The sequence below is a fragment of the Misgurnus anguillicaudatus genome, chromosome 21, assembly GCF_027580225.2.
Source record: "Misgurnus anguillicaudatus chromosome 21, ASM2758022v2, whole genome shotgun sequence".
NCBI classification, from domain to species: Eukaryota; Metazoa; Chordata; class Actinopteri; order Cypriniformes; family Cobitidae; genus Misgurnus; species Misgurnus anguillicaudatus.
The window spans coordinates 7,611,636-7,627,476 of NC_073357.2; the positions used below are offsets into that span (position 1 = coordinate 7,611,636).

General features: G+C 37.2%; 1 protein-coding gene across 1 annotated transcript in view; it reads left to right on the forward strand.

The window, feature by feature from the left end:
* The window catches only part of furina (furin (paired basic amino acid cleaving enzyme) a), a 168,380-nt gene that overhangs the window by 45,723 nt on the left and 106,816 nt on the right, over nucleotides 1–15,841 (forward strand). Inside the window, exon 2 of the mRNA XM_073859236.1 lies at nucleotides 13,706–13,804. Within this exon, the coding sequence (XP_073715337.1) occupies nucleotides 13,706–13,804 (99 nt within the window). The remainder of the gene's footprint in view (nucleotides 1–13,705; nucleotides 13,805–15,841) is intronic.

The window sequence follows — 15,841 nt, forward strand, 5'->3', positions numbered from 1 at the left end:
GAAGGTTGCGGCCATGGCAGTGTTGCCCTTGCTTCTTTTTTGTCCACCAATCAAGTGGGGCAGTAGTTTAATAAATGAGTAAACTACTGCCCCACCCCCCGATACTATCGCGTATCGGCCATCTCACGGGCTGACGATAGGACGATCTCAAAATGGGGCCATATCGCCCAGCACTAAAATAAGTATTGGGTTACTGTATATTTATATGGATTACGACATTTTTGCTAGTGATGCACCGATGTATCGGCCACCAATATTTATCGGCCGATTTTTGATGAATTTGAATCGGCATATCGGCAATAGCACGAGAAAGGCCGATACCGATTGTTTATTAATTAACTGCATAAAGAAATCCATTATATGTAAAAAATGAGTTAATGTTGTTAAAGGGATAGTTCGGCCAAAAACGATATTAAACCCATGATTTACTCACCCCCAAGCTGTCCGAGTTGCATATGTCCATCGTTTTTCAGACAAACACATTTTCGGATATTTTAGAAAATATTTTAGATATTTCTGTTCATTAAATGTAATGTTGCGGGGTCCAGGAATAGTCCACGACCTTCAAGTCCAAAAAAGTGCGTCCATCCTTCACAAATTAAATCCAAACGGCTCCAGGATGATAAACAAAGGTCTTCTGTGGGTAATCCATGCGGTGTTGCTGTAGAAATATCCATATTTAAAATGTTATTAACTTTATAAACTAGCTTCCGGTAGCGCCGCCATCTTAGACTCAGGAGAGAGGATTAGCGTAGTGTACGCACTTTTCTTAGTGACGTATGACAAATTCGGAGGGCGGGGGCACCGAGCAGCAGCAGATAAACTCTGTACGCTGCGTAAGCTCTCATCCTGAATGCGCATCACTCCAAAATGGCGGCGCTACCGGAAGCTAGTTTATAAAGTTAATAACATTTTAAATATGGATATTTCTACAACAACACCTCACGGATTACCCACAGAAGACCTTTGTTTATCATCCTGGAGCCGTTTGGATTTAATTTGTGAAGGATGGACGCACTTTTTTGGACTTGAAGGTCGTGGACTATTCCTGGACCCCGCAACATTACATTTAATGAACAGAAATATCTAAAATATTTTCTAAAATATCCGAAAATGTGTTTGTCTGAAAAACGGTGGACATATGCAACTCGGACGGCTTGGGGGTGAGTGAATCATGGGTTTGATGTCGTTTTTGGCCGAACTATCCCTTTAATAAAATAAATGCTGAATAGCAAAAACCACCTTTGAAGGTTGTCATGCTGTCTTATTATATTTGTTTTAGCTTAATTTGTGCCTCTCTTATTATGTTGGTCAGTTGAATATTAATTAGATCCAATCCATGTTCAGTAAAAATAATTTGATGCAGAAATAAACTAGCTAATAGACCAACTGTATAGTATATTGTATACAAGTGTTTAATATCGGAATCGGTATCGGCCCAAAAAAATTCTATCGGTGCATCCCTAATTTTTACCCTTTCAACCTGTAAAAATGTTAAGTTGACATTTCTCTCGATTTTTTTCAATAAGCTGATGCAGTGCATTCTGGGATTTTTTTCATCATCATGAATACATGCAAAACTGCCTTTGAAATTGTCTTCGAACAGTAGTTCTTAACTGGTTTTGCTTCCGATTTTACATTTGGACTTTAGGCGCACCAATACAAGGCTTTCTGATTGAAATGTAATTATATCAATTATTTCTTTTTTTCAACCAAAAGTTTGTCCCGAATTTACTTTTTCTCTTAACGATCTTGTTAATGTTAATCTCCTGAGACGTTGAAGGATTAATTCACTAAAGTCTCAGTTGGTTTTCCTCATAAGAATGCAGACATTGTCATTGTGGCGTAAAATTGGTTGATTTTAACAGCGTGCGGTCTGAGCTCGTCTCATAATGGTCTTCATTTTAACCGTCATAGATCGTCCTCAATATCGTACCTCAAAAAAGTCTTTGAAATAGACTGTGTTGTTTATTTCAGGGTACTCTTGTATGTCTGTCGATGTTCTCTGCCATATACATCTAAGATGATCCACCCCCCCCCCCCCCTCCAAAACCTGAATAATCATACCTTTTCTTTTCCTGTAATTGGGCTAGAGCCCAAAAGAGAACACCAGAGGTGCATTTCTGTGCAAATTAATTCACCTTTGACCCAGTCTGTTGCAATCATGCTATTCCAGATGATCAGCCGAGAGTTCTTTTGGGCAACATTTAAAAAATATCTCCTCTTGTTTTACATGAATGAAATTGTGTTGATGTTTGCTGAATCACAGTTGCTTGCAGGGCAAGTCAGACAGGTTTTAATAAGAAGAAATGGACGACTATGCAAGTATAACCTGGTCCTGCTTCACTCTTTGATTTAATGTTCATGGCTAACATTGAAATCTTTTTGAAAATCTAAACTTCAGGCATTCTTTCCACCTCCTCAGTAAATGAAAACCATGTGTGGGTTTCTTTCAATATGCAACAGACAGCCATTTAAAAAAGACCCTTCTAAACCTCAGATAACGTTTTGTACTTGGCATACTCGGATGAAATCGTCAAGTGCTTCCCAAGACGCCTTTATGAGTTGGAACCCTGCAGAGATGCAACATCGGTTTCCCAAAGCAAACATGAATTCATGTCAAATGTTTCAGGTATGCATGTGTTTTACATCTCTTTGGGAAACTGCTGTGAACGTGGTTTTTCGGCACAGCTATCCACTGGAACAGTGTTGTGCCGCTTTGGTGAGCATTTCCCCCCCTTGGCATTTCTGCCTGGAGGTCAGCGAAGGCTTGTTGACTTTCTGACACACAGCGCTGGTTAATGGTGCGGCTCAGCATCCGTCTGCACCAGCTTTTCCTGCTCGTCTAAAAGATTAGACTAAAAGATTAATTAAGATTAACTTTCCCCCGGTCTCGCTCGCTTTGTGTTTTTCCATCAGCAGTGGTAACTTTCGGAAAAAGGTGCTTATCTAGAGCTTTTAAAAGTGTTTGTTACTTTGTTCACACTTTCTCCAGGATGTTGGATGGATAGTTTCACATCTGCTCTGATTCAGATGACAGTAAATTTTTATTTTTATATGTTCCCCTAAACATGGCTGAATAGGCATTATGCAAGGCTGCTAAGCCTAAAAGTAATGTTCAGTTTATTGATGATACATTTTTTCCATTCCTCAGAAGTACAGCATATGCTATTTTATTTTAAGGAGCTGCTCTGAAAAAGGTTTGTCCTCTGATATGCAAGGCCTGTGCATATTTTTTTATAGGCAATAGATTGTAATGTTTGCATCATAACAAACACATAAAACTTATTGAGAACAACAAAACAGTGCTGCCTGATATGGCAAGCAACACTTGCTATAATTTTTTAGGGGTTTCTTTAAACCTAACCCTATGGGGATGTTTCCCAGACAAGGTTTAGATTAACCCAGGACTAGGCTTTAGTAATATTAGGACATTTAAAGGAATAGTTCCTGAAGTTGATATTTTGATTAATGATGGAAAGCACACAGTTGATGGTACCCATTGAATTCCATCATATTTATTTTTCCTACTATGCATAGCAAAATTCATACAGGTTTACACAACATAAGGTTGTGAAAATGACGGAATTTTTTTTTTCTGTGAATTATTCCCTTGAAGTCATTTTTACAAACATACATTGCACAAAACATTATTGGTGTGTATCTTGAGACAACACTGACACTGATATATTTTAGAATATGCCAGTACAAGTGGTTTTCAGACTGCATAAAAATACATTTTAGATTGGGACTAGACTTAGGGGGCGTGTACACCAAAACATTATCAATTGTTTTCATTGGAAGTGCCGCGTTTTTTTCTCCACCCAGAGTTGAAAAAAGTGCAAATTGCACAACAACAAATGGGCGCATCGTACAATGACTTATAAACAAAACAGAAGTACCATACACTATATATATTATATAATAAAAGTCAAATAAACATATATTTATACGTTACTTTAACTTAACAAAATAATTGGAGTTTGTTTTAACTTAATGCTGCATTATTTTTACAGTGCAACCAAAATGCTTAGCTGATAAAACGTTGAGAGCGCCCACAGTCTGTGTTTTCAGCCGTGTTTTAATGCTTTGGTGTATAATTTCCATTTAAGCCCAGTCCAAGAAACTGCCCGTAAGTGTTAAGATTTGTCAATTAACACACCTCCCACTTTGTACACTGAAAAAAAATTATTCATTCAATTTACTCAATTTTTTTAAGGAAGTGGTTACAATCAATTTATTTAAGCTACATTTAAACAAAAAAATTAAACAAATATTTTTTTTTGTTTAAATGTAGCTTAAATAAATTGATTGTGACCACTTCCTTAAAAAAATTGAGTAAATTGAATGAATAATTTTTTTCAGTGTAATTGCTTCATGGGACTTCAATTTTTAAGTTTCATTAAAATAACCTTAAGTATCTGAACAGGATTAAACTTCTTTTCTTAAACAGTACGTTTTTTTATTTCTAAATGTGTATTTAAATATTTGTAAATGTGTAGTCTGAGCTTCTTTTAACTGTATGACATGAAAAAGCAAATCTGTGAACTCCTCAAAGGTAAATGTGTGCATTTTTTGTGCTGTTCTAAGATCAGCAGGGACTTTTCAGAGGCCGCAAGTGAAATTTGCTACTTCCTGTTATGGGTGTAGGCCTGTATGGCTCGTATATCTGTTAGTGAGATTAAATTTGTAAAACTCACTTGAACTTCCTCAGCGTCACATTAGCTTCTCTGAGGTCGCAGAACATAAAATCTCTCCGCTGTGGCACTTTATACAGTTCAGATTTTTATTTGCTATGCAAAAAAATGTAATGGCCAAAAGCTCAGGTTTTGTCTTGGTTTCTTCAAGGTCTTATCCTCAAGATGTTTTGTTGGACCAGTTTTGCCCATTTTTTATCTCGGATCTTAAACCCCAAATTGAAGTTATTTCCACTGCTTTGCAGTTTATTGAAGGACTGAATAATATTATTCGAACAATTTTATGTAGACTTCGGTTTAATACTGGAAGGTTAGTTCAGTCATTTTGCTATACTTTCACAGTTTGAAAGAGTTTGTCAAATGAATATATTTCTAGACTGAAAAAAAAAAGATTAATTCAATTTACTCAGTTTTTTAAGGTAAGTGGTCGCAATCAATTTATTTAAGCTACATTTAAACAAAAAAAATTGAAATACAAAACAAAACAAAAACTTCTGTTTAAATGTAGCTGAAATAAATTGATTGAAACTGTTACCTTAACAAAATGGAGTAAATTGAATGAATACTTTTTTTCAGTGCTATAAATATGTAAAGACAATGTGGGCCTGCCTGTAGGCATGTAACATTATAAAAAATCTCACAACCCTATACTTTTTCCAAAATTGTGATGAAATATGAAAGCTACACTCTTCGAGCTTTCCAACAATATATAGGCTTGGATATATGGGATAAAAATTAATTAAATAAATTAGGCGTCCCACTGGCGGAACAGTGAAATTTAGCAGGATTATCAATATTTTTAGGAAAACACTTACTTGCTTACTATCCCTACATAATTTCTTTTATAAGAAACTGTCAAAATGTGTATTTTAGAGGCTTAGACCTTTTCAACGATACAGTTTATCCTGACTCAATAAAAACCCGCATTAAAATTATTGAAGTAAACTCCAGTGTCCCCAATACGGGACGTGACAAATGGTGACATTTAAACGGTTAAACTTCAATGACTTTCAGACATATATTTTTTATTATTCCAATTCAGCAATAATCTTCCAAGTGTCGTCTTTCAAATGAGACAAACCTTATGTTTATATTTCAAAGGGGGGTGACCGTTCGAAGCCTTTTCTGATACTCATCCTTCACACAAGTGAAATTGTACTTCTCTTCCGTGCAAAGCTTAAAATTTTCTTTTCATCAGCAGGTTTGTGGTTGGCACATTGCACAGCGTTAAGTCGTGTTGTTGAACATAGGGAAATTCTTTGGTGTGCGTTGACATACGTCAAGATACATTGTTGCATTTATTGCATTACATCGCAAGTTTGACACTTTATTTACGTGAGACTGAATTATATTTGTTTTTCAGTTGTCGGATCAATCGTTCGTGCTTACTTGTGGGTTTCGATCACCTTGGGAAAGTATACTCCACTTCAACTAAAGCACACTGAATTTAATTTAGATACTTGAATTGTGTGCCGTGATAGGCATGTCATTCAGGTATAACACCGTGACAGGAATATTATTTTTCCGGAAACATTATAGTTTCATCTGCTCGTACTGTAACCAACATGTCCAATTCATTGCCTACCACAGGCTGTCTCTATAGTAACCATGGGTTACAAATTTTTCCTCCTGTCGTTGCTCTCCGTCTCTTCCACACAGTATCTTCTTCATTTTTTAATGTACGAGTTGAAGTGAGAGACCTTTTGGGTTTGGAGAGCTCACATTTACTTTTCAAGCGTAATTGATTAAACCATATCAGTTTTAAGAAGCCAAAATGTTTTGCTTGATTATGACGGCTTGCAGACAAGCCCACTTGCTCCTGGTAGCTGGTGTTAAAATGATCCAAATGATGAAAAACATTTCATCCGGTCTACCTCCTGTAGACCTTTTAAACTTAAGGCATTGTTCTGCGTAATTACACGCTTTGCCTAAATTATCCCCTGCGGGAATGACATTTAAGTCATCTTGTGGACCTGCTTCTATGACAAGTTCCTTGTACTTAAAAGTTTTTTCATGCCGCTGCACTCCATAAACTCAGTTTGTCCAAGCAAGCCGCCCACGTATTTCTCTAAATGGTTTCTTTACAGGTTTAGATGTTTTAGTTTTTCTTGCACCTTGGCAGACAGCTATGAGTTTTCTCTTGGTCCATCTCTTGGGAAGGCATTGGAACCTCGTCTCTGATTGTCATCATAAATCTGAATAAAACTTGCAGATGACCTCAACACAAAGAAAGTATAGAAAAGAAGATGACAGATGAGTCATTATGTAGAATATTATGTGTAATTTTTAGCAGTTGTCAACTACTATACCTTACCATATAAATCAGAACATGTTATTGCAACAAATGATATGAGTCACATAAATAAAAAAATCCAATCAAAACAAGAAACGTAAGTACTGATGCAGTATAGGGAGAAAAATAATTACAGGGCTTCTTTATTAGAAGTAACCTTATTAGGTTTGATCGTCTGCAATTTTGACCTTCCAGTGTTTTCCAACATGGGTTTAGGATGCTGTACCTCCTTTCCGGTGTGGTTGTGTCTTTCTACTTCATATAAATTTGGGAAAGCATTGTCTAACCAAATTCTGTATGTGGAGATAAATATTTTTGTTGATGTCTTGCTCTGTCAGTTTAAAACGGTCCTTCAGCAGCCCTTCTTTTTAGCTATTTTCAACACAGCATTGGGTCAAAAAGGGAAAAACCCAAATTTCTTGGTTGTTTTAATTCATTTTTGTGTAAAATATGTATTTGTTTTGTTTAAGTGAACCCAACGGCTGTGTTTTTCCCCTTTTTGACCCAACGCTGGGTTGAAAATAACTGTGTATTTGGTTCCTCTGTTATTTTTCTTCAGTGTGCTATGTACATTTTTGCATATGTTAAGATCGTGATCAGATCGGTACAAGATAAATTATGCTTTTAATCTGCAGACTTCTCAAGAAATACTGTTTTTAACTCTCGCATCTCATAGGATTTCATAGAAATTTGCTGTGATGAATTGTTGTCACTTTTAACATTTCGACTCCGTGTTGTTGTTTATGAGAAGGTTTGACCCACAGTGCTACATAAAAAAAACCACGAGGAATTGCATCTTATTGTGAATTTCAAGTCTGAAATGCAGTGTAAAAGTTTTTTGTAGGGGTGCACCGAAATTTCGGTCGCCGAAAATTTAGGCCGAAAATGGCATTATCGGTTTCGGGCCGAAATTAAAAATCCAGCCGAAAAAGTCAACCAAAAATGAATGTCAACCGCGTCCCTCCCATCCGTGCGCTAGCGCTTGGGTTTCACTCACGGTGATCAGTCGTCTCCCACCCCTCCCCTTCGTGCTCAAGCAGGTTTCACTCACGGTCAAGCTGTTTGCATGCGTCTGACTCTGCAAAGATTAAGCATGTCTTGATGTGTAAACTTTAGAGAGAGTCACGCTGTGTCTCATACTGTAATCCATTAACGTACATTAAGCGAATAAAGCAATGAAACACAACGTAACGTTTTTATGTGGAGGGACTGTTGCGCTGTTTGGGATTCACCCTCGGTCTCTGTGTGTGCGCGGGTTTAAGTGCCCTCAATAGTGCACATACGAATGAAACGCGTTTAAAAAAAAACAAGCAAACATAAAATCTCTCTGTTATTGACAGGGCACATATAAACAAAATTATCTCCACAGTATTCTTTTTCTAATAAAAACATTTGTTTATGTTTTAAGTGTATGTATAGATAGATTACAGTCAGATTAACCTACTTAAGTCTGTGTCATTAATGTTAATCAAACAACCTATGACAAAGAGACAAATAGCTCTAAAAATAATAATATATTTAATTTATTGTGTTATGATTCATTTAATTTGATTTCTGTACCTAATGCTTATTTCAGACCTTATTAATGTACAAGTGTCTTTGTCGTTAAGCCTCACAATTGGTTGAATTTGATACACACATTCAGACGCACTTACCCTTGGAGGCGTCTTCAAAGTGTCACCACAGTGACGCAGCGCAAGTTCCCTTGAAAGGGAACTGTAACAATGTATCTTAAAAGGTAACACAATGTAACCTTGCTCTCACTTGAAATGTGTCCCCACATTTAGTCCTTGAATTTGAGGGTATTGCACCTGGAAAGTCTTTGAAGGTCCTTGAATTTGAAGTTGACTAAGGTGTGGGAACCCTAATGAGGAATTAACTCTTCTTTGGGTGATGACAATAATCTTTATTTCCTGATATATCACAAAAGTTTAGCATGATTTAAAAGCTAAAAAATGGTATATGTTTCACTTTAATCAAACAAATGAATACTGCACATGTTTTATAGTACAGAAACCTTGAGATGTCAGTATCACTTCAAAGAATTGTTCTTGGATGAGCTCGATGACAATGAGAGATGCACAACCTTACAAAGAGAGGCACAATAATTACTCGCACTACATCTCGATTAACCTGATGGATACTTCCCTTCATCTGTAATTGCTCTTAAAGTTCATCACAAATTTAGCCTGCCTACTGCCAGCTCATTTTTCCCCAAAGTAAACTAACATTTTATTTCTTTGTCTTTATCTACAATTTGCTATTTCCACTGTTTTAGTTAAAGTTTGCCGCTTCAGTTAAAGTTTTAGCCAGAGAACGTGCGCTAGCTTTCATTACAGAGCAGATAGCGAGGAATGTTAATGGTGGCTTCAAGGTGAGGTGGAAGCTAATTTTAGATAATGGCTCTAATTTGTGTGAGAATCTGGGGACCAGGCAAGCTACTGGTCAACCCTGTGCCATTTAGTGTAACCTCGATGGGTCAGACACTGAGGTCAGACTTTTATGTTAAGATATTCTCTTACATGCAATTATGATGTAGTAATTACATGCTAGAATAACCTAAGCATCTTGGCTAACTCTCAGATAAATATTTTTATGCCGCAGGTTTCACCACACTCGTAATTGCAGGTCAGATCATAACTTTGGTCAGAGTTTTAAGATCTCAAGCTTATGTTGGCTACTAAACCATACCAAGCAAGGTGAAAAACAAAGGTGTGGGCTGCAAGTTAATGCTCAGGTCTATTAACCAGAATTTTGCTAGGTTCATTTTTGAAAAGGAACAAGCTAGGGCTGTGCGATTTAGGCAAAATATCTAATTGCGATTATTTTATTTATTTATTTATTTTTTGCGATTGACTTGTAGCGGATGTAATATGCATCTGACTTTCCAGATGGTTAGATCTTCCTGATATTGCTTATAGGTCTGGAGATTTAAAGGCGGAGTCCACGATGTTTGAAAAACGCTTTGGAAAAGGAGACGGGCCGACTACCAAAACACACTTATAGCCACTCAGCAGTAAGGAGCGTGTCTACTAACCGACATCCTTGCCGGGTTGCGTATGTGTGGGGCGGGTCTATCAACCGAAGGTCCAGATTCTATTGGGGTAGAGGCGTGTTTGTTTAGGTGATTTCAAATATCAACATTGGCTTTCAAACATCGTGGACTCCGCCTTTAACTGTATTCTTATCTGTTAATAAAAAATAAAAAAAGTTCAATGTTCAATTTATTTATAAAGCACTGTACATAAAAAATAATAATAATACAATTTTAAAAACAAACATTGTCACACAATAAAAACTTAAATAAAAGACAATAAGAATACACAGTTGCTACCTCTCGTTTGGTCAATGATAAAATACGTCAGGCCCAACACCAGGAATACATAATAAAACGCTAAACCTTCAATGCGTTATAAAACCCACAGTAACAAGTGCGCTCAAATAAAGAGTGAAGCGTGACACACTTTTTCTGGGCACATCAATTAATTGAGTTGACAATATTTCAACTTTTTAGAATGCTAACCGTTAACGTTTGCCAAAAGTTATTATTTTCAGATTATACCCCGGGTCTGTTGAATGCTGCATTCTGATTGGCTGAGAAATGTTCTATGGGTGTTGATTATTTTTCTGTAAACCGCACACCTATCTTTTCAAATGTCTTAAAAATAGGCACCAGAGCAATGTTTGTGGTAACCGTGGTATAAGCGGAATAATTGACTCCGGTCCTTTGAATTATTTGAAAATAATGCACACCTGCGGTGTAACGGCACTCCGCTTCGCGTCGTGCCGCATTACCACATTGGTGTGCATTATTTTCTTATAATTCAATGGCCCGTCGTCAATTATTCCTTACTTAATTATTAACGATTTTACGGATTGTACATTTCTGGGTATCGCCCTGCAGATCAGCTTCACCCTTTTACTCATCAAAATTGTATCATGTAAACATTGTGTCATTATATATCAACTCAAGATGGAGGAACAGTTGATCACAGCTGTACAGGGATAGCCAGAGATGGACGATCTGTCAAACGGTAATTATTGTGACACAAATAAAAGAAACGATGCATGGAGGTGCATTAGTAAATCAATGGAGAGTGCAGCTCGATGTTGCTTAGCAACGGCAGATGCTATTGGAATGCAAGCGTCTCAGTACTTTGAAAACGAGGAATGCCCTCTTTACATTGTATTTTGTTTCCTAACTGCAGATTTATATTTTTCATTCCTTAAAGTTACTTCTACTATTTCTGGAAAGTGCTATAAAAGTGTAGTCTAATCCATAAACCATGAGGCTTTTGGATTGTATACATTCCACACGGACATAAGGAACGCATTTCATGAAGGTGCTCTGTTTAATCAAAACCGATATGATTTTCAGATGTTTTCGTGTAGATATAATTCTGCACCACACGCCATTCCTCTCCGATGTTTCTGGGCAGTTGAGATGCTTGTCTGATCTTAGGCTGATATGACAAGGCGACCGTATCTCCCATCTGCGCTCCCCACACCTTGAAACTGCTAAATTCATCTCCTTACAACTCTTATCTTTGCTTACCACACAGTGCACCCCTTCCCATCCTCTTTCAATTTGCCTTTGTTAAAGAACAAAGCTCTTGGAGTTCTGCAAGGACATTTCAACTTAACATTTTTGCCGATTTCACATCTTGCACTTTTTACGCATCCCCCTTAATCTTCTCTTGCAATCGTTTCTGTTTCTTTTTCATAATTTGTCATTGTTGATCTTGTTAAGCATGTCATTGTCTTGTTTCATAATGTTTTCTCTTGTTCTGTGTCTGTTTGTGGTTTCATCTTTTTTTTTTCTGAAGTATTCTAGTTGGCAGATTGCTTTCACAACAGCTTATTGGCCTACTGGCTTTGTTTGGGTGGAGATATTTGCTTTACCATGCTTTAATCTGGTCTGTTTACTGAGGACGTCACGGAAGAAATCTCTTGTCCTTTAATTCCCCTCAACAGGGATTCTGCTTACACGTTACCGCCCAATAACGACAAAGCCTGCCACGCCGAAGTGTTGTTATTGTACTTATTACATTGCTTCATATAGGTGACCCTGGACCACAAAACTGGTCTTAAGTCGCACGGGTATTTGTAGCAATAGCCAACAATACATTGTATGGGTCAAAATGATAGAGTTTTCGTTTATGCCAAAATCATTAGGATATTACGTAAAGATCATGTTCCATGAAGATATTTTGTACATTTCGTACCATAAATATTTAAAAAAATGTATTTATCATTAGTAATATGTGTTGCTAAGGACTTCGTTTGGACAACTTTAAACAGGGTTCCCACGGGTCCTTGAAATCCTTGAAAGTTTGTGAAAAATTCAAGGCCATGGGAAGTTTTTGAAAATATACATACATAGATACAGGTCTTTGAAAGTGCTTGAATCGATTTTATGCAAGAAGTTTTCTAGGAAAAAAATCCATATTATTCCCTGTGTAGTGTAGGATAATATCATACAATTTCTAGCCGTTTAAGCACATGTGCTAAACTGTTCGCTTTAAATGCTGATATCTTCTGTATGCGAATGTTGATTCATACCAAAATGCTTTTTTGCATAGTTGTGTTTGACACATGTCAACGTCTCGGGTTACGTATAAAACTGTTGTTCCCTGAGAAGGGAACGAGACGCTGCGTCTCCCTTGCCATACTTCCTGCATCCCTGTAACGCTGCCTTTAGCAATATTTCAGATAGCGATATACTTCCTGGCTCCCGCGTCACCCTGTCTTTGTCATTAAGCCTCACCATTGGTTGATTTTGATATACACATTCAGACGCACTTACCTCTGGAGGCGTCCCCAAAGTGTCACCGCAGTGATGCAGCGCAAGTTCCCCCGAAAGGAGCCTGTAACAAATTATCTTAAAAAGGTAACACGATGTAATCTTGTTCTCACTTGAACTTGTAGTCCTTGAATTTGAGGGTATTGGACCTGGAAAGTCCTTAAAAGGTCCTTGAATTTGAAGTTAACTAAGGTGTGGGAACCCTGATTAAAGGCAATATTCTTAATATTTAGATTTTTTTTGCAAAATATTGCCAAATATTGTCCTATCCTAACAAACCATACATCAATGGAAACTTTGACCTTAATTATTTACAGTTGGATTGTGCGTTTGGGCACCTGCATATATTTTATTTCTGACCCTAGAACAGACCGTGTCCCGCTATAGGGTGTTTTTATTACTGCGAGATTCCCTGTCTATAGTCTAAATCAAGAGACTGACGGCGCGTGAACTGAGCTTCACTCCTGACATTTAACCTTCATCAAAAAGAGAGAGAAATCGATCCACACAAGCGCTGGTTTGATGTCTCAGCCTCTGGATGATCTTGTCATGTGTGATTGGGGACTCGCCTGACAGGAGATCGACTCGTTCACCATTACTCGTACTGAAGGTTGTTGGACATGCAAAGCTGTGTTTCTTTATACGTCTTTCTTCTTTTGTCAGCGTAACTGTGTCTTTCATCTGGATCATTAAGGTCATATGCAGGTTGACAGTTGGCTGTCATTGCAGTGATCTGTGAAAGGAGGGTTATAGTAAACGAAATGAACTAAATGTCGTCTGTCTGTGTGTGTGTTTATAACGTATTAAGTGTTTCCCTGTGGCCAAACTGAATCTCTGTAATTTCCCTTGTGCTTTTTTCCACTAGAAATCTGTAGGATGTTGTGGGCTAACTGTGACATTTTCTTTTCCCAGGTATTTGGAGATTATTATCACTTCCGGCACCATGCTGTGGAGAAGAGGTCTTTGTCAGAACACAGCGGAACACACGCACGTCTCCAAACAGAACCCCAGGTAATGTGTGAAATGTACCATTGAACATGGACTCATTTATGAACTACACCACCAGGAAGATTTCCCCCATCAAACATTTAAACATTTCTTGCCCAACAATAGTTGAAAAGCCAAAAGAATGAGGTCATTGAATGTGCCTGATAGATTTAAAGAGAATTTTGAGTATAAGATACATTTTTAAGTAGGTAAGTGTTAATATTTCATGCCGTTTTGCTTTTTAAATGTGCCGTAGAATGCAAAATCGATGAATAATAAGAGTTGTGTACATGGTAATGACATATCGTGAGCCTCAAACACGATTGTTTTCTCTTTCTTATGTAAACCTTGTGCATGCATAAGAGATGGAATACAGACCAATCTCAACATAACACCAACTGTGACGTTACAGTCGAGATGTAAGCCTGCAACATTAAATTACACATTATATTAATTAAAATGTTGTTGCAATGCTAAAAACAAAGTTGTGACGGCTGAGTTAGCGCTACATGCTAGTTAATGCTATAAGCTAGGGTTTTGCAGGTCCACACTTAAAAAACACAAACTTACCTCTCGTCTGAAACAGACTCAAACAAAAGGCCTGTTCACACACACACACACACACGCACACACACACACACACACACAGAGCTACTGAATGAGCTGCTCTGAGAAACAGCCAATCAGAGCAAAGCTCAACATTATTATTCATGACCCTTTCAAATAAGGTAATAATAGACCATTTCAATCTAAAGGCAAATCCTAGGGTTCTAAGTGGACATGTAAAACCATCTCTGGGTCATTTTTCACTTAATAAAGCCACATATCTTCTATGTAGATATCAGAGAACAATTTAACTTACTGTATCAATGCCTTCATTAGCAGATTTAAAGTATATTTGCTTTACCAAAAAAATGACAGTTCTGTCATTACTGACCCTCATGTCATTCCGAATTACTTTGTACTCTAGAAACAGAAAAATGTTTTAAAAGAATGTCTGCGTAATCTAATAAGTGTGAAATGGGGCTGTCCAGCTCAAAGTGAGAAAAAAATCCATAAACGCACCCTCTTATTAGTAGCCCATGTATTAGTAGCCCTAGTTTTGACCCTGCCCCGCATTTTCTCTTAATATATAAAAAGATAAGCTTGGATATTTCTCACAGATTCACATTTGATGTTTTGCAGAAAGAAAGCAAGTCATATGGGTTTGGAACAAAATAGAGTTATGCCTTGTTTATACTAGTGCTGGGATGATAAATCGTGCGATTATGCTTGTCATGCTTACCAAAAAATTACAATGAAATGCCTCTTCATCCAAAAGTCCATTCATCTGGTGCAGAAACTTGATATGCGCCGCAGAAGTAGTACCATTTCACGCTAGGCTATACAAAAGCCGCCACAGTAGCGCGCTTGTGAAGGAAATAAGCACATTTCCTCCACGTTTATTATGCATTTTTAGACGTGATGTGAACGGCTGCAGGACGCTGTAATGTATATTGAAATATCGGAAATGTGTTTAGAAACCATAGCACCGTTATTGTAAAACAATATACCACAAAATTAATTATTGTCCAACCCTAATTTATAATGATTATGTTTGACGATTTTTGCTTTTTTAAATACATGTTATAAATAAACTCACAGTGATTTTAGATTGATAAGGACTTACTGATCAAAAAGCCATTGTACATAAAAGAGCTGTGCATAATATCGCCTTTGCAATTCAGAATCGATTTCAGACAGGTATTATTAGTGTGTATCGCTATTTAGCGTCCCAGCCCTTGTTTATACAATGGGTGGTCATGTACGTTTAGTGCGCAAGACCCCATTTCGAGTGGCACTGTGCAATTTTTGTAACCATGTGTGGGGCTTTGCATCTAAAATTGTATTGAATGTACCACTGGATGAGGAATACAATTTAAACCTCAAGATTTCTGTATGGTAAAACCGTTAATGAAATGATCATGTTTCTTAAAGACATTTTTAAGAAATTGTTGCTTTATTCATGTTCTCATATTTATATATTTAGTACAGCTGCACGATTAATCGTTAAAAGATCCT